We start from the raw sequence: 20220 nt of genomic DNA on the forward strand, positions 1-20220 counted from the left end.
CACATTCAAATCAAGAGAAGAAAGCGGGGATGGCTAGGCCACACTCTCAGAAAACCATCATCCAGCATAATCTGTCAAGCTCTCAAATGGAACCCGAAGGAAAACACAAAGAAGGAAGGCCTCAGACAATGTGGAAAAGATCTACTGAGATAGAAGGACAAGAACTGGGGTACTCCTGGAGTCAGAAGTTTTGTCCCAAGACAGGGTGAAGTTGAGAAGACTTCTAGATGACCTATGCTCTACATAGAGTACAAGGGTTTAAGTCATGTCACAGCATTTTACAGCATCTGAGACAGTATACTTTGTGTAATTTTTTAGATAACTTGATTTTGATTAATTTAGGATGTGGTGCATGATGCTCATTAACTGTGTCATGCAGATGCAATAGCAGTACATTAGCCATGGTAAGAGCTAAATGACACACAAAAATACCACCATGCATATTTAAGTATTACATAAATGTTTCATCTTTGCAATTGCAGTAGTTTTCTGAGTTGACAGCTGTCCAACTTTTTTTTTTTTTTTTTTTTTAATTTTCACATTTTATTAACTCAAACAGACATGTCCTTGGAATACTAACTGTACGGTGTCCTTAAAACTTCTACAAATACCTCTCGTTTTCCTCACTCCCACTATCATTTTGTTTCATAGACTGAACAGAAATAGGAGCTTTCTTGCTTTTTCACTCTTAGTTGATTTCTTAGATTTATGTGAATAATACCAAACAATGAAAATAATGTGTGTGTGCCTGCACAAGAAGATACTGCTGTGAAAAGTTGCCTTAACAACTGAAGGAGCTCTGTTTCAAGACACCTGCTTAATGATTCCCAAATTCAGGGGAGTGACTCTGTTCAAAACATCATCAGTAAACATGTACTGATAATTTGGTTTTACACCAGCCCTGAAATTTATTATAACTGGCGTAAGTGGCGGGTGATTTTGAGATGCCCATGCCATGGCGGCGGCAGCAGCATCATCTTTGGAAGAGAGGTGTCTACCTTTGAGGTTAAGAAAGTTTACAAGAAAATGAGGTGGTGTTAGTATGTGATTCACTCACTTCTTTATTGTCTATAGCTTAGCTTTTTGATGAGGTATTTCCTTCATCAATGTCTCTTGAAGTGTCTTCCAAAATCTGACAGCATCAGCAATTTCTCTGATGTTTGTTTAAGGCTATGGATAATAGGGGTTTGTCTACATTGGGTTTTTTTGGTGGGGGAAAAAAACCTTGAGTCCACACTGCAAAGTTTGTTATTCTCGAATGACAGTGCATTTAACTTGAAATAGTAACTCCACCAAAACGAATGACTTTTGCTGACCCCCCCCCTTTTCAATTTCAAAATTGACTCAGTGTATACTAAGCAGAAGTATTTATGACTTAATTGGGCTCAAAGGCAGCATCCCATCATTGCGCTTACTTTGAAATTGGTACTTCTAGTGCATGGTTTTCCAAATTGGGGGGTATGCCCCCTGGGGGTGTGTGAAGAAATTCCAGGTGGGGGGGTACATGAAGCAACCCAGCCCCCCATTATTCTTCCCACCTGAAGAAAGATCCAGCCTTTGCTTCCGGCTTTCAGCCCCTGCCATTTTATGTGGATGACCCGGCACAGCCACTATAAAAAGCAGGCATCCAGCAAAGATCCACTTTGAGTTAGCTGCCTTCTGCAAATGTGAGTGTGTGTGGGCTGTGGGGAGGAGGAGGAGGATGGGGTTAGATGAGGGCTGGGGTACCTGCCTTTGTGGAAGGGTATGGGAGGGGCTCAGGTGGGCAGTTTGCAGGGCTTGTGGGGCTCGGGTGGCTGGACGGTTTGTGGGACTTGGGGGGCTCAGGTGGCTGGCCCCAGCAGAGCATTCCTTGGGTGGCTGGCCCCAGCAGCGTGGGGCTTGGGCGGCTCAGGCTGGTGGGCAGGTGGCTGGCCTCGGCAGCATGGGGTTCAGGTGGCTCAGGATGGTGGGTGGGCATCTGGCAGCGTGGGACTTGGGGGGAGGCTGGCCCGCGGCTGGTCCGTGTGGCTGGTGGGCGGGGCGGCTGGTCCCAGCGGCATGGGGCTCAGGAGGCTAGCAGGTATGTGGATTGCTGGCCCCGGCGGCCGGTGGGCGAGCAGGTGGCTGGCCCCGGTTGCGTGGAGCTCAGGCGGGCAGCTCTGGCAGTGAAGGTCTCAAGCAGGTGGGCAGCTGACATAGGCAGCTCTGGAGGCTGGCATGGGGCCCAGGCAGCTGAACATCTAGGGCTGTACCAGGCAACCACAAGGGGCCAAGAAAAATTATTTGTGCTTATTTTTAATTTTAAATAACATTTTTATATCAAGCTTTTGCATTCATTTTAAATTACAAATTGAATTTTTTTTTGTTAACGAGGGGTTGGACGATGGTAAAGAAGAGGTGGGCAGGCATGAGGGTTTCTCAAAAATCAAAAGCGGGGGCGTGATGCCGAAAAGTCTGGGAACCACTGTGACAGTGTGAATGTTCAATTTTGAAATGCCTTTGCAGTATGAATGCTCTTTTCAGGAATAACTTATTTCCATATCGAAATAAGTTATTTCTGACAAACCCTGCAGTGTGGATGTAGTTTAGGTTTCAGTATACTGAGGCTATCCTCTGAACTCCTCTTTGATTCAATGTTAGATCATTTGGATGAGATACTTCCATCTATTTCATCATAACAAAAAAGCAGTCAAGTAGCACTTTAAAGACTAACAAAATTATTTATTAGGTGAGCTTTCGTGGGACAGACCTGGGTCTGTCCCATGAAAGCTCATCTAATAAATTATTTTGTTAGTCTTTAAAGTGCTACTTGACTGCTTTTTTTGTTTTCATAGTATATAGACTTGCACAGCTCCCTCTCTGTTACTATTTCATCATAGCTTTTCTTCACAAAGAGAATAGGAAATTCTTAATATACTGTTCAAAGCAATCGACAAACAGAATTCTACTGAACATTTTGAGGGAGAATTAGTTTGGATCCACCTGCCCTCTTCAGTGACGGTGAAACAAAATGGTTATTACAGGAGTATGTTGTCACTTCAACATTTTCTTTTATTCCCCAAATACTAAAGTCTTCAGCTAAAAGATGCATTAAACAGGCACTGCAGCCATATGTTTATTAAGAAGCACACTTCCTCTTCTTCTAAGTATCTTCTCATCTTTGCCATGTTTCTAGCACTGTTAGTGTCATAATTGGGCAGGTGACAGCTGAATTTTTGTTCACTGTTTATTACATCTTTCACTGTCACTTACCTTAAATATTTTGTTTGTGGGAATTTCCCAGTGTAACTATTCTTTCTGAAAGATATGCAGCCCCATCTTCTACTGTCACACAGGCACATATTACTGCATCATTCTGTACACTGCTCCAGCGATCAAAGCTTAAACTGGCATATTTCTCCTCAGTATTTCTTGCGCACTGTTCAAATGCCTTCTCATACATTGTATTTAGCAACTTCCTACCAATGTCTGCTCCACCAGGCGGAGTGTAGCCTGGTCAATAAGGACTCAGCCATGTCAATGAAGGTATGTATTGTTATCAATGCAAAAAGGAACATTTGTGGCATAAATCAACCAAGCAATCTTTTCATTTCTGATGTCTTATTGGCATTTACTGATCCATAGTACAAAGCTATCCTCAGTGGTGGTTTTCCTGGCTGACTGAAACCTTTTGCTTGCTACTAATACTTTATTGCCTGAAATATGATTAGCTGCAGTGCTGCAACTAAAAGTCCCCATGGATAACTCTGAAGTTGCAGCAGACAGGCCAAGGCTCTTATGCTTAAATGAGATCCTGAAACAAAGTTCAAAAAAGGATTTCTTCTTAATTCTTCTAATTGGTCTTGAAGACCAATGCATTGCAAAGTGAATTATCAAAGTTACTAACCAGTTGATCCACACTGTTCTTCAGATATAGCCACATCTTCAGCCATTTCATTTTCTCCCAATAAGCAGGTTTCCTTATGATGTTTCATTCTTGCAACTAGGCCCTGCATCTTCTTCTTGAACTGCTTACACTTAACGTTTTCCAATTTTACCCAGAGAACAAATTTCTTCAAAATATTCCCAGACAGAATCTCTCTTCTGCCAGAAACCATAACAGTGTTTCTGTGGCAACTATGTGGGGGATATAGGAAGCTCTGTGTGTGCAGAATAATGTCTTCCATTTTTCTTTCCAGTCTACCCCTCTGTTCCTTTCTATACTGCCTCCATCCTTTCCTATATATTCTCTCTGTCTATAAAACCATGTCTTATCTCCTTTGAGTTGGGCCAGTCCACCACTCCGTAAGCATAGAACAGAACCAATCCTATCCAATCTGTGTCTTTCTTTGCAAATATTACTTTTTAGTCTGCTGAGGAAAGGAAATTGAAAGCCCAGAACCTTCAAGAAGCCAGAGCTAGTAGATAGGCTGGACAGCTAGAGTCATTAATTAATTTTTAGGAGACTAAGTGTATTTGCAGAACGTTTGTGATGAGATTTAATTGCAACTGTTATTTTTAAATGAGAAATGTAGTATTTTGATTATTTTAAAAAAATTAAAAATCCAATTTAAATTAAAATGATATTTAAAAAAAAACATTGAGTTTTATCTACCCTGCATTAGATACTATGGAATTTATTCTAGCAAAAGCAAGATTTATCACCTAACCCGACCATTTCTTATTCTTAACATTCTTTTGGCTGAATTAGGTACAGCCACCTCTCTTGCCCTAAAAATATGAAGTTAAAAAACACACCACCACAAACACACACCGTATTGTCAAAATTCTATCTTCTACCTCAATGTCTACAATCCCTACTGAAGCATGGCAAGTAGGTAGGTTGCTGTGATGGTAGTAGCTATTGTCTTGAAAGAAAAGGCTCAGGTTCCAAGCAACAAAGAGCAACATTTTGATTAGCTCAGTAATAAGATCACTTATTTCTAGCTGAAACATTTATTCGCCATCAAGAAATTAATGAAGGATCAAAATCTATGTTCAGTCACTTAAAACAGATGAACAAAAGAATGAGGTCAGTTACTGAAAATATGGCAAGATTCTTCTAGCAAAGTAAGGTTATTCTAATCATTTCCACTTCTTTTGTTCCTTCTGCTTGAACAGAGTTTTTACTAAATTGGTTCAAGACATATTCCCTGAAGGCTCCACAATGGATCTGTAGTTTATTTCACCTAGGAGCCAATACCGTATAGAAAAAAGAACTGCTGTCTTACTCCTTTAAAGCTAGCTTTAAATAACTTGTAGAAGATAAAAAAAGCTAAATGGGATCTCACAAGTTAATTAGAAAATGCTAAAAAGGAATAAAATTGGAATGCTTTAGAACTCTGATTACTGATCAAGAGATGAAGAAAACTGATGAACTGATGTATTGCCTTGACTTACAAATGTAGGTTAATTTAGTCCCAGAAATGCCAATACTATTTAATAACTCCAACAATTCCTAAATACTGCTAATAGTGATACAAGAATTACACTAATAATATACATTGATGTGTGTACCCAAAGCTATAATAATGTTATTTATTGTCAAGTAAGGTACAAGATCCTTCTAACCTTAACACCACTAAATAATTCTGCTCCTCATTTCTTCTCACCCCCTACTCTCGCCCCCTTTTCGGCTGTACTATTTGATGGATTTTTTAATTTAATTCATTATACTATATTGGAATGATGAACAGAAATATTTTAATTAGATAAGCTGATTCAAAATCATCAACAATAGGACTAAAGATCAGTCTTTTCCATAAACTACTAAAAATCACATCAATTTATTTTAAGTCTTCAGGTATTAAAAGCATTCGCACAATAAATCATCAAAGAGAATGTGCAAAGGAACATAATCACACAAAATTTAACAAGGAACACTCAAATTATCAGTGAAAGTGAATATACAGCTTGGTTATATTAGAAGCCTTTTATATGCAGTATTGCAAACTTGCCTTTCAGTGATACAGTTTTACACTCAGTATGGATTTAATTAGCACACAACAAGAGGTTTTTGGAGCCTAAAAGGATATTAGCAGCAACACCATGGAAACCAACACCATCTCTAACTATCAAGGAATATATTATAAAAGTATTGCTTTGACTCAAAGCTGGAAGAATATTAAAAAATTTATATCCGAGTTTCCCTTCACCTGCATGAAAAAAAAAACTTGCTTTTCAGGACAGCCCCACAGTGTTTTATGTTTTTTTTAGTTTATGGACAAGACTGATCTTTAGTCCTGTTGTTGATGATTTTGAATTGGCTTATCTAATTAAAAGTATATATTATATATATAGTCCACCACAGAGAAATTAAGAAACTAAAGATATTGTGCAAATGGCATACCTTATAAAAATCATTTAAATGATCTCTAACCAATTAAATCAGAGAAAGTCTCTTGTTTTAATTTCCTTAACACAATTGCAACACTGTATCATAAAAAGTAATCCTTTAACCACAGAGTTTAGCAAACATTAACACCTTAGCAAACCTCCTGGGAACGTTCACCATAAATCTTATTTAATTAACTAACAAATGTTGACATTTCACATTTGCATTAAGTTATATCAGGTCTCAAATACCAGACTGCTCCAATTTAAGTTCTGAACCATGAAATATCCTATTTTTATGACAGCAACTAAAGCAGGTTTGTAATATATCTCAGCAACAATCTATTTCACCAATTTGTCAAACAAATTATTCCACAGTATGGGACCAGAGGTCTTGATTTAGCCAGAATGTTATAATAACCATTGTTTGATAACAGGTACATTTAGTCTTATTAGTATCTAAAAGCAAAAGAAGGCAAAACATAATACATTGACTTGATAAAATCAGAATCAAGTTACACCAAACTAAAACGCTTTTTACACCACAATCTTTAGTACATATGAAGAGCACTAAACTGGAAAGTCCCGTGAGAATATTACTGTCTATTGGACCATTTCTTGACAAATAGTGAGTATGGCCTCGATACAGATGCAGTGAAATAAGAATAGAAAACACATGCACGCTTCCATCCGGAGATTTATGCTATAGTCGTGACTATGTTAAAATAATTCTAGCACTTCTGTCATTTTACAGAAAACAAGTTTGATACTACAGAATTAATAACAAAATAGTTGGATGAACAGTTTGTTGCAGATTTTAGAATTCTGATGCTGTTATGTGCAGGTCAAAACATACTTTTATAGATATATATTCCTTTAAGCTTTTTGTTGTTTTTTACATATTACATTCTTTTAAATGAAATTATTACATCTGAGTTTTACACTAACCATGTTCTTCATTCTTAAACTGAATGATGCCTCACTCCACCTAACATCATTCTTCCTATTTTCTGTGAAATAAAAGACCAAGGGAGTTGTCATTTCCTTTATCACTTTTGCTGTTTAGTTACTGAGAAGCAAATCTCCCTTTTGCCTTAGTTGCCCTGTCGCACCCTGGAGCATCCAGAAGACGCATATTTTATCTGGAAGCAATGGTGCTAAGACTAGGGGTGCTGCTGCGCCTCCTGGCTTCAAGTAGTGACAAAAAACACCTAATACATAGTTTCCATCATCAGCACCCCCACTATTAAAATTGTTCCAGCACCCCTGACTGGAGGGTCATTCCATGAATGGCCCTTTTTTCAAATTAACATCCCTAGCAGAGCAACAACAGTATGTACTGGAGATGCACTCTTTGTGCAGGAGACATAATTCAACATTCTGCTCACCACTTGCACTCTGTAGCACTTTAGGCAAGGTGTTCTACATTCTCACTACAGTTTGTTTGGCTGTGTCCCCTGCACTTTCATTTGACTATGTTATTGAAACATAAAAAAAGCCATACTCTGTCAGATCAAAGGTCAATATCCTGTCTTCTGACAGTGACCAATGCCAGGTGCTTCAGAGGGAGTGAACAGAACGGGTAATCAAGTGATCCCTCTTCTGTCACAAATGTCCAGCGTCTGACAAATAGAGGCTGGGGCACCACTCCTATACACTGTGGCTAATAAGTACTGATGGACCTAACCTCCATAAATTTATCTAGTTCTTTTCTGAACCCTGTTAAATTCCTAGTCTTCACAACAGCCTCTGGCAAAGAGTTCCACAGGTTGACTGTGCACTGCATAAATACATACTTCCTATTGTTGTTTCAAACCTGCTACCTATTAATTTCATTTGGTGACCCCTAGTTCTTACACTGTGGGAACAAGTAACAAATTTTCCTTTTTCACTTTCTCCATATCTATCATGATTGTAAAGACCTCCATCATATCCTAGCCCCTTAGTCTCCTTTTTTCTAAGATGAAAAGTCAAGAACTCTTTTAATCTTTTTTCATGCAGCACCCGTTCCAAACCCCTAATCATTTTTGTTACCACTTTCTGAACCTTTTCCTATGCCAACATATCTTTTTGAGATGGGGTGACCAGATCTATACACATTATTCAACATGTAGGCATACCATGGATTTATACAGAGTAAGATATTCTCTGTCTTATTCTTTTTCCTTGTTTTTTTAATGATTCCTAACATTGTTTGCTTTTTTGACTGCTGCTGCACACTGAGTGGGTGTTTTCAGAGAACTATCCACATTGAATCCAAGCTAAATTAGTCCCCATTATTTTGTATGTATAACTGGGATTATTTTTTTCCCCAATGTGCATTACTTTGCATTTATCAACATTAATATTCATTTTGCTACCCAATCACCTATTCTCCCCATCTTGCCTTTCACTGCTATTTAATGTTGCTTGAGTGTTATTAAAACAGCAGCTGCCTTCCATCCTAAGACTGCTGTATTTATCCTGGTATACAGCTGATAAAGCACTTTGGGATCATATAGTTTGAAAAAGATGCTATATAAAGCTAAAATGTAACATATTAATACACTGATTACAGAAAACAGATGTAGTTATCCATGGACATGCTAAGAATGACAGTAGAGTTAATCATGAAAAAAAAACCCTAACAATTTATATGAGTTTATGTTCTATTTCAGAAGTGTTCATTTCCTAACATATAACACATTTTTCTTCTGTTCCAGTGATGGATAGTTTCAGTCATCCGCCAATACTTACATGATGTCATCTTCACTGTGAAGTCAACAGTTTATATTAAACAGCAAACATAAATTGCACTGCTAGTTCCAACTAAAGGTTCAATATTTTAAAACAAATTTTCCAGTCACTATACCGAGCATATTTAATGATCAACTCCTTTTTCCAGATATTAGCTGTATGCATACATAATGATGCAGAAAACCAACAGACTTTCAAAGCAAAGATCCTACATCAACCTCATGCCAGACCAAAGTCATTCAGATGAATTGCTACAATCGTTTAAAAATTAGTCTCTCACTCAGACAAAAACAGTAGAAAAAGTTACTTTGAATTATTGTTTCTCCCACTTACGTGCATAAGAAACATTCACATACACATATTTCCTTTAGAACTCAATTTCTGCAGTGCTTTGCCCTCAAAATCTTAATGTTCCATTTAAACATGCATGCACAACAATCATTTTCATTATGAGCATGCATTATAATTTCTTCACAAAGCACTTGATGTAAATTTTAAGAATGAAGTTTAGGTTTTTGGACAAATATAAGGATTAGCAATAGTGGGAAAAGATTTCTATTTGACTACATTTTTCAAATTTAGGTATTAGTGGAAGTTCAGTTAGAATTAAAATCCACCTATGAATTCACTTCTACATCTCCAAAGGATATTTTTTCCTCAAAGGATGTATGGTTGTTCAACATGAAATCTCTAACTTGAAAGAATTTCTTCATCAAGTCTCAAAAAAGAAAAGATGTTTTTCACTTTTGGAAACAAAGTTCTAATTTAATTAAATAAATCACAAGAAAAATTACTGAATTGTTCAACTTACTAAGCATGCCATAATAATTGACAAACACTTGGCAATACTCTGAGATTTTCATACAACAGAGATCTCAAAACAAAAAAGTTACATTAAAGAAGATTTTTACATTTTGTTAATTCTGATTCTTTGACTGTTAGGCCTGTAATCAAATTAGGTGTATGTAATTTAGTTTTAATTTGCATAATCTGGTGGTACTGAAATGGCAAATTCCCTTTTTATCAATGCAATTTAGGGAAAAAATGGAGTGTTACTGGGAGGAGACCTGTGTTTAATATTTTCACATTTCACTTGAGTTATAAAAGTTTCCCTTATTGAAACCTCTGCTTTTGAAATTGTGTATATTTTTTGTGGGGAAAAAAGTACTGCTTGCTTTGGTATTGCATTTCTGCCAGGGATGTGTGAGGTTCAAAAACAAAACAAAAAAAAACCCATACACCTTCTCCCATCCCAGAACACAGGTAGTAGCCCCCCACCCCTGTATGGTCACAATGACTTTTTTTAACATTAAAAATGTCCTGTTTACACAGTCTCCTGATACAGCATTCCAACTGGAAAATGAAACTGACCCAATGGATTTTTATTGTGCAGTCTCAGTGAAAGGCCACCTAGAAGTATAAGCAGTGAAAAGACCACAGTCTATTTCAACTTTTAATTGTAATGATCTCCTACAAGTTACACCTAAAGAATTTTATTATAAATAGCAGTTCTCATTAGACAGGAGTTCCACACAAGAATGTAACACCTTATTTTGATGTTCTTTGTATATTTGAATCTTAAGGAGACTAATCACCTAACGTAACAGGGAAAAAATCTGCAATATACTGAGAATTTTACCTAACATTTAATAATCTACTAAATTTATCACACTGCAAAAATGTGTTGTTGTTTTTTTCTGGCAAAATAATACTGTGTTCATCAAGCAAGGATCTTAAGAGTTCAAGCTTTGCAGAGCCCAGCAGGTAATACAAAGGTTCAGATAGGTTAAGCGATTGGTTCAAGGTCACACAGTTTTTGGCAGAGTTTTGAAGTAGAATCCAGAGTCTTGACTCACTCCCCATTCTTTGCTCAATCTATACTTTGCCCAAGTATTTGCTGTAGAGGCGATGACTGTTCAAACCTTTGCTAACACGTATACTAACTCCTGCTTTCCAAAGGCTCTCTGTAAAGCCGAGGCCATTGAGAGAAAATAGAATGGTTAACATACAGTAAATGTGAATATTCAAGATGTTCTGTCCACAGCGATCCTACTAAGTGCACATGTGCCCCATGCATTCTTTTGGCCAGCAGCATCAAGGGGAATGACATCTGCACATCCTCTCATCCGCATTCCTTTGCAGCCAAGGGCATTAGGGGCAGAGCAAACCCAACTGTCCTTCAGTTCCTTTATCAATACAGAATCCCAAAGCTAAAAGACTCTGCAGTAGCAAGGAAGTATGGCAGGACATGCGAACCATCTTAAATTACCACAGTTAATTTAAGGTAAGCAACCGTTGTATATCTGTCCATGTGAACCCTACTCTAGCTTCCTAGCCAACAGTAATTTCTCTAAGGAGGAAGTACCAGGAGTGCTGTTTAAATACAAACTGCAAGACTTCCCTACCACACTAGACATCTGATCTAGTGGCAATAATACTCAAATAGAGATGAATGAAATTATTCACTAAGATCCAAGTGACTGTCCTGTGAATTTCTGGTATAGGAAAGTTCCTCAAGCAAGCCAGATGAGGTGGTTGGGCCCAAGAAGATTGTTCTGTAATATCAGAATATAACAATGTGTTAAGTTCAGAGATCTTGATGCAGCCTGAAACCCATTTCGAGTGTCTCTAAATTGGAATAGCTTGCCCTTTATAGATACAAATAGCCTAGGTGACTTAGGGAAAAGCTTTATTTTATGAAACAAGTAGTAGAGAAGGAGAGTGCCAAGTTCTCTTTCTCTAGAGATCAAATGGATAAGCATAGGGAGGTCCCAACCTTAACACCTAAACTTACACTTAACCCCTAGACAGAACAAAAATGCTTTCCTGATTTTTAAAAAGTAAAAGGAGCATGATGGTAAAAGCTGAAAAGGAGGAGATCAATATTTAAGCACGTGGGAAGGGAAAGTCCCTCGGTGGAGGGAAATATATGGGTCAGACCTTTCAAAAACTTGAATATAATTGGATGTGGAAGAATGTATAAACCTTGAATTGAGGGCAGATACCCCAGCTACAAGAACCCTACCCATGCTAAAGAAAAGTCCTAAATGTTTCAAGGATAACAGGTAGTCCAGAACAACAGGGGAAATAATTGTCTCCAAGAGTTCAAGATAACACCATGCAGCCCAAAGCAAAAATGGCAGAAAAGGCATTTAGAATGGCATTTAGAATGCCCATCACTTGAGGACACTACCAGCTCACAGGCAGGACAGGACTTGAAGCATAGGGACTTTGATATCGTGGCTTTGATCTTTCAGCTGAGGCTAGTTTTCTATTTTATTATTACTTCTTGTCAGCAGGCCCAATAAAATAAAATTTGAAATACTCAGCTAACTAACTCTGACAGAAGGAATCAGGTGGACATTGCTATGTTTTGTCTTGATGTCACCATAAAATTTGGTCCTTGTGTATTTATTGTAGATATTTCTAAATTGTCCTTGCTCCCTGTAACTGGCAATTCTGGACACAACAAATCTTTGTGTTAATTTTCATAGGTTTTTTCTAACTGTCCAGATAGTGCATAACCGTTTCCAGACCCTTTGCACTAGCATGGCTGCTCATCAATAAATTCATAAACCGACTGTCCCATATAAAAGAGGCATAGAAAATTCTTTCTGGAATAATTTTAAGTGGTCCTAAATCCAATACTAAATTTTACCAACTGGATACAAATAGTAGGTGGTGTTCCAGAACCACAGCTCAGAGCTAAAGCTACAGTAATACACAAATAAGCAATACTTTACGTGATTTTTTTTCTCATCCTTACCTGCAGAGCTAAGCAGAACACTGTAGTCCGTTCCCCTCTGAGATTCTTCACTTTCATTTTGTGCCACTTTCTCTGCACCCTCATAACGATTCCAGTTAGAGACTATCTTTCTTCTTGAATAGCCTCTCAGTTCATCCTTCTCTTCTTCTTGTGATTCGGGATTACCATCCTCGTCATCATCTGCCTGTGACATTTAAATGAAGAGACAAGGCTCATTTAGTTTTATATGAACATCTTCTGGATCCCTCATCCAAAATATTAAAGTTTGTGCACACAAATAGGAAGTGACAGCTCTAATTTTGTTTCATGGAATCATGATTGAAAGTATTTAAGAACCACTGTCAATGTCCACACTTGCCCTGAACTTCAGAGAGGGCATGGTAATTAGGCTGATGGGAGATTACTAATGAAGTGCTGCGATGAATATGCAACACTTCATTAGGCTAATTCTCCCTCGAGGCAACTTCGAAGTGCCAGCATGCCGTGTAGCCCCTGCTGAAGTGCCCATGCTGCTTCAAAGTGCCTTTACTCCCCAAAATTTTGGGGAGTAAAAGCGCTTCAGATTACCCGCAGCTACACAGCATGCCAGCACTTTGAAGCTTGACATTGCAGCACTTCATTAGTAATCACCCATCTGCCTGCCTGATTGCCACGTCCCCTTCGAAGTTTGGGGCAAGTGTAGACATAGCCATTATGAGTAACACGAAATGTTTACATACATGCAGTCAGCTATTTTGTATGAGCTTTAGGTAAATTACCTTTTCCCTCCTATTAATTCCAAATCATCAAATAAAAACTCTAAAACCATCAGTTTAGGAAACTGACCTCATATTTCAAATGCAGCATCTCTGTTCCTAGGAGCTAGTGCACAGCTATTATTTCAATAAAATAAAGACCCAAAATCCACCTACAATGCTAATTGAGGAGAAGCCACTTGACCAATCCCAGATTCAATGGTTTGCCATGAAAGGTTTGCTATGGTGAAACAAACATTTTAGGGTGAAATAAACAATATAATTCAATCTAATCCCCATGATTTAAAGATTAAAAGACACATACCAACAGTAAAACATGCTTAGACGTGCTTTAGTAAGGTATTGCACATTCTGGTTGGCTGATGACTCTTGGCCATGTACACCTCAGGCATGTACAAATTAGTTTTACCTTTGTTGCTTATAGCTTTTTTGAAGAATCTTCCGAAATTCAAACAAAGCAGACTCACCTAAAGCAACAATAGTACCATAACTATCTACCCTACAAAGAGCTGCCTGAACCACTTGTTCCTGTGAAACCATAATCAAAAGACAACCCTAGGCTTTTTAGTCCAGTCGTGCCAGTTTCCAGAAAGCTAGTATGGATTTAATTTCAGCTGAAATAGGGAGATAACTCGAAATGAAATTCTATTTTTCAGGTTTTTTTCTCCCTCACCAGCTACATTAAATACCACAGCTCAAATAAGCAGTGCACTGAAGTTAAAATTTCATTTAGAGCTTTAAGAAATAAAGCACAAAATCATTATAGTGTTAATGGGAGTTGTGCAGCCCAATTCTCTGGATACAAGGCTGAAATTTACCTTCGAATGGATAAACTTTAAAAAATATAAATTTAGTCTAGCTTGCAATTCCAATATAGTGCTTCACAGAAGCAATAAAACATACATTAATACACACAAATAATACATTAGTATGGTCCAAAAATGTTCTGCCACTAATTACATTTACAAATTTAAGGTTCAGATTACAGAAATATGTATTTTTTAATCTTGAAAGCTGCTATTGATTTTTATCAAATACATATTTTTTAAATATTCCATCTTCTGCACAGTGAGACAAATTTCTTTACTATTTCTACATTGTGGCTATTTTTCTCCATCATTACACTAAATTGCCTAAGACATACAATCTTTCTTTCCACTTTACTTTGTTTTCATCTAACTATTCAGACTGACATTGTTGCTATTTTTGGCATCATAAATTGATATGAGAGATTATTTTTACCTTGGTATCAAATGAAATATAACACAGTATCCGATAATCATTCAAGTTAAAACAAAATGTAAGAACTACCTTAAAAGGTCAAAACTTTAACAATAAGTAAGCAAACAAAAGTTTGCACCCTTACACTTTTTTTAAAGGCAATATCTACAAATAGCTGTAATTTTAAAGGGTCATCCTCAGCTTGACACCTAGACAGTTTGAAAAATGAATTTAAAATAATTTCAGTACCACCATACTCTCAAGCCCCCATCCATTTCATGGGATGTTTCAGTTCCATTTCTCTTTTTAAATATTTTCTCTCTCATTTACCGTCGTAGAAACACACACAAACAATATATAAAAAGTTATCATATGGACAATGTAACAAAAATAGAAAAAATATTTCTCTCAGTAGAAACATGCTTATATGTTGATTTAGCAAAAATAGAAAGAAAAATTCAGACAGAAGGGTGGTTTTCAGTTGAGAGTTTTCCTTTCACTTACTATGAATACAGTAGACCCCCAAGTTACACTAAGGTTGTATTCCTGGACAACCTTGCATAACTCAAATTTCACGGAAGCCAGGAAGAGCCAGGAATCAGCCAGCAGACAGGCTCCCGGCTTGCCTACATTTGCAGGAGCCAGGAAACTGACCAATGCAGGTGCGCTGGTCAGTTTCCTTGCTCCCAGAGTGGCGGGAGCCAGGAGCAGCACTGGTCAGTTTCCTATCCCTCGTGAGTGGCAGGCAGCTAACAGCCTGGCTCTGGGCTCCCCTCTGCTCACAAGAGAAGGGAAACTAACCAGCACTGCTGGAGTGGTCAGTTTCCCCACTCCTGTCAGGAACAGCAGCCAAGAGTGAGGCTGCTGCCCCTGACAAGAGTGGTTTCCACGCTTCTGTCAGGGATGGCAAGAGTCAGGTGCCCCTGACAGGAGCCATTTCCCTGCTCCTGTCAGTGGCAACGGCCAAGACTCAGGCTTTCGGCTGCCACTCCTGACAGGAGCCAGGAAACTGACCAGCACAGCAGCTCTCCGCCACTCAAAGTCGCGTTAACCTGAGATACCCCCAGGTCGAGTGTGCGTATGTCAGGGTTCTACTGTATATAGCTTGTCAATGGTGCCTCTTTTCAACCAGAATACTACTATTTATGCCAAAGGTATAATAGCTGTGTACACAAATACAGTGGGGTAAATCTACCCAACAGAAGCCTGCAGGCCAGTATATGTGCTTTAATCCACTCGTTTCAAAGCAAAGAAGCCATGGACACTTTTGCAGCCAGTATTGGGTGAGGAATGGGATAAATAGACTAGTCTCACAATCCCAGGAGATAAAGCAGAAAACTAGGCTATGTTCTACAGGCAGTGCATATGGCAGATGAACAAGAACAAAAACAAAAACAAAACCACATCCTACCAATTTAAAGGACTCAGCCATTTCCACAAGGTTCTCCAAACAAAGATACCTACATGGCGGATGAAAATGAGCCAGGTTTACCTGCACAACATCCCCTTCAAAGGGGGGATGGTAAGTAGGGTGTTGGGAGTTTAATAAAGAAGTGCAGCACTTCATTAAGCCAATTCCCCCCCAGGGCAACTTCGAAGTTTTAAACTTTGAAGTACCGGCTCATGTCTAACCGCAGCTCACCCGCCGGTACTTTGAAGTGCTGGGGCAACTTTGAAGTCCCTTTACCCTTTAAATTTTGAGAAGTAAAGGGACTTTGAAGTTGCCCCAGCACTTCAAAGTACCAGCAGGTGAGCTGCAGCTAGGTGCAAGCCGGTACTTCGAAGTTTAAAACTTCGAAGTTGCTGCGGGGGCGGGGGCGGGATTAGCTTAATGAATTGCTGCATATACAGTGCAGCACTTCATTAATAAATTGCCAACACCCTACTTACCATCCCCCCTTCGAAGGAGGGAGGTAGCATAGACAAGCCCAGTATGTGCTATTTCAGAGCCTTCTTTTCTAAGAGCATCTTTCACTTCGCCTCACAGCCCATCATCCTTCTCCTTTTTGGAAGAGATTAGTGTCGCTGATTCCCTACTGCTTTGCAAATCCCTGAGAAAGGCACAGGCAGCTGTGTACTATTTATTGCAAAGGAAGATAACTCCTCCCACACTTCCTGGGGTACAGACACTCCTTCACACACAGATTTTGCAAACTGAGTTGGTGAAGGTGTGGCAGCTTAGTGGGAAGCAAAAATAGTACCAGACTTTCAGTTTAGCCAATTTCTTACTGAGAAGCTCATGCTGATAGCCGTACTTCAAGAAGGAAGGCCTTAAAAATGTCTGTAATATGGTTTACAACTGGAGTTAGCACTCTCCTCTTGTCTGGAGCCTAACTATTGAGTTTTGGCTCAAATAATGAGCAAAAGAGAAAACACAATGAAGAAAATGTAACAGTAAACCATAACATTGTGCCTTTACTCAACCACACACCCAAGAGGAGGGTGCATATTCCTGTCAGAGTAGGTATGCCCACATACGCCACACTCAAAACACTGAAAGCAAGGCTTTTCAATACAACTTGGAAAATTGAAGAGATATTTTGCAAATTGGAATACATTTTAAATAGTTGTATTTGATAACCTTTAAAAGTTGTCACTATTTCTTTTGGAATCCTCTTTTATATTATCCTACTGAGAAAATACTGAAGCACTTCACTTCTCCTAGGTATTTGTGTGTCCCTCACTCTTTCACTGTAGCCTCAACATATTTCCATTTTCTTCTCCTGGGCACTTCTGGTCTTACTCCCTATTATATTGTGGATATAATGTATTATGTCCGTCTCTTTCTTCTTTTATACACTATTGTACTTTTTCCTCATTTTCATTTTCAATTTTTGCAATATATAAGTATTTTCACTCATTTTATGCTTTTCCTCTTCTGATTTCACCTGTTCTGAGTACTACCAATATATATTCATCTTCACTATTGTCATCTTTCCCTACTGTATGCAATTACTACCTCTTTAAAAGGTTCCTAGCAACCACGTTCATCATATACTACTTTTTTCCTTAGCACTACAGTTGCTCTGTACGGTGCTTTTAATATTATGCCCATCAGAAGGTTTCGGGTTTTCTTAACCCTTTTTCCTTATTTTGTCCAGTTATAAGACATTGTTTGCATGACTGGATTTTCCAATGGTAAGAATCCTACCTATCCACAAATGTGCACAGATATGCAGTTAGACAAAAAGGCTATGTCTAGAGTACAGCAATTTGTGAACCAAAGGTTTTGCAGAACATATCTTCTGACATACCTTCTGTTGACAGATCACAGTTAAATTGACAAGCAGATCTCAAGTGATCCGCTCTGTTGACAAAGAGCAGCTGGATTGTCCAGCCGCTCTCTAGACAAAACAGCCAACCGGAAGCACAGCATACAGGGCTGCCCAGCATCCCGCAAGCCCTGATTGTTAACAGAGGGCCCCACAGAATGTCCAGACCGCCTTTCTGTAGGCGAATCTCTGTCGACAGAGGCGTTATGCCTCGGCGGGAGCGGGATAATGCTGCCAACAAAAGCGCTCCGTTCTGTCGATTTACTGTTGACAGAACACCTTGGGAATCTGGATGCTCCCCGGGTATTGTCGACAAAACGCTACTTTTGTCCTGGCATAATGATACTGAGATCAAAGTGAATTCAGTGGAATTTCTTTGCCCCAAAATAACTTTATTTGACTTTGTCAGTAAAACCCTCTAGTGCGGACATAGCCATAGTTACCCAGGGAAAAGCTTTACAAACTGGAAGTCCTATAGAACGCTATGTGTATAGATAACACTGTGCTTATACACTTCCCATTTATTTATAGAAAGTGATTCAAAATAGGTGAAATTTGCTAAACAAAGATCATGCTGCTCCACAGAACTTATAAAACTGTCTCAATAAATACAATACAGTTTTCTCTTGAGCCTCCCCCACGGGTCTGTTTTTATCTGATGTCTCCTATGTTATACTGCAACTGTAGTCTCTTTTGGACAGGGACTGAATTTCTTTTCTTTGTTTCTACAGTGCCTAGCACAATGGGTTTCTGGGTCCATGACTAGTGCTCCTAGGCGATATGATAATACTAATAATAATAAAACCCTAATGACATAGTAAGTGGCTTAAGATTTTAATACTTGTAATGGTTCAGATAATAAAGTCACCATTCAGAGGCTTTATTAAGGAAGATAAGTAGGAATTTGGTTTGTATTAATTGACCTGCTTCTCTAAGCAAGAGTAGACACATAAGAGGAACATTAATAATACAGCAACTTAAATTCCTCTTGGGAAGCCACATAAACTTTTAAATTAGTGTGCCAAATTCATTCCTGGCAAATTTATACTGAGATCAATGTGAACTCAGTGGAATTGATTTGCCCCAAAATAAGTAACAACAAAGCCTCAGAAAAAGAAAAAAAATCCAATTTCACAAATAGGTTCCTTAAAGGTATTTCTCCCTTTAAATCCAGGAATGCATCAGAGGGTATGCCTATACATGGGAATAAAGTCAAATTGATTAAAGTCAGCTTTTTAACACTAGCTTTTATAAAGTTTAAGTTGACTGTCCAAAACTGCTCACAAAGTCAAACAGTGTGTCCCCATCAGATTGCCTAAGTTCGACTGTGGCAGCAGTGCGCTGTGGGCACCTATCCCACAGTTCCTGTAGACCCTCTGCATTTTGGGATTATGTGCCTGTGTCTTGCGGGAAAAATAGTCACTGCAAAGGGTTCTAGGTTTCTGATATCATCAGAAACTGCATTTTCATCACTTCCCACCTCCTGCTGAAAAGAAACGGACAAGGGACTTTTCGTGCCACTTTTACATTGACTGCCACCTGCCATTACAAAGAATAACATTGATCCAGAGACACTTCAATGTTTGGTGCAGTGTTTTGTGATGACTTCCTACACTACTACGCAGTATATTCTGAACGTAATGCCCATGGAGAACGAATGGATTGATGTCAAGAAATGTCAAGATCTGAAAAGTAGGAATGCACAGCTGCTGGCAGCACTGTAAACCATGGAGCACAGTCACGGGACGATCAGCAGTGGCTGCAAAACTTCTGCATGCATAAGGCCACTTTCATAGAACTTTGTGAAGTGCTGTCTCCCGCCCTGAAGAGCAGTGACACCAGAATGAGACCTGCTTTGACTGTTGAGAAGCATGTGGCAGTTGCTCTGTGGAAGTCTGTGACACCAGACAGCTACCAGTCAGTGAGCAATCAATCTGAAGTGGACAAATCTACAGTGGGGTTTGTTCTCATCCACATAGCCAAGGCAATCACTAACCTTCTCTTGCAAAAGACAGCAATTCTGGGGAATGTGCAGGGCATAGTGGATGGATTTGTTGCGATGGGGTTCCCTACCTGCGGTGCGGCCATAGACAGAAAACACACATCCCCATCCTGGCACCAGACCACCAGGCCTCAGAGCACACTAACCACAAGGCGTACTTCTCTATCATGTTGC

The 20220-nt window shown here is 38.8% G+C and overlaps 1 protein-coding gene across 1 annotated transcript in view; it reads right to left on the reverse strand.

The window, feature by feature from the left end:
• Positions 1 to 20220, reverse strand: part of AVEN (apoptosis and caspase activation inhibitor) — a 171276-nt gene that overhangs the window by 119358 nt on the left and 31698 nt on the right. Inside the window, exon 2 of the mRNA XM_074996958.1 lies at positions 12797 to 12980. Within this exon, the coding sequence (XP_074853059.1) occupies positions 12797 to 12980 (184 nt within the window). The remainder of the gene's footprint in view (positions 1 to 12796; positions 12981 to 20220) is intronic.

This window comes from Carettochelys insculpta, chromosome 6, assembly GCF_033958435.1.
Source record: "Carettochelys insculpta isolate YL-2023 chromosome 6, ASM3395843v1, whole genome shotgun sequence".
NCBI classification, from domain to species: domain Eukaryota; kingdom Metazoa; phylum Chordata; order Testudines; family Carettochelyidae; genus Carettochelys; species Carettochelys insculpta.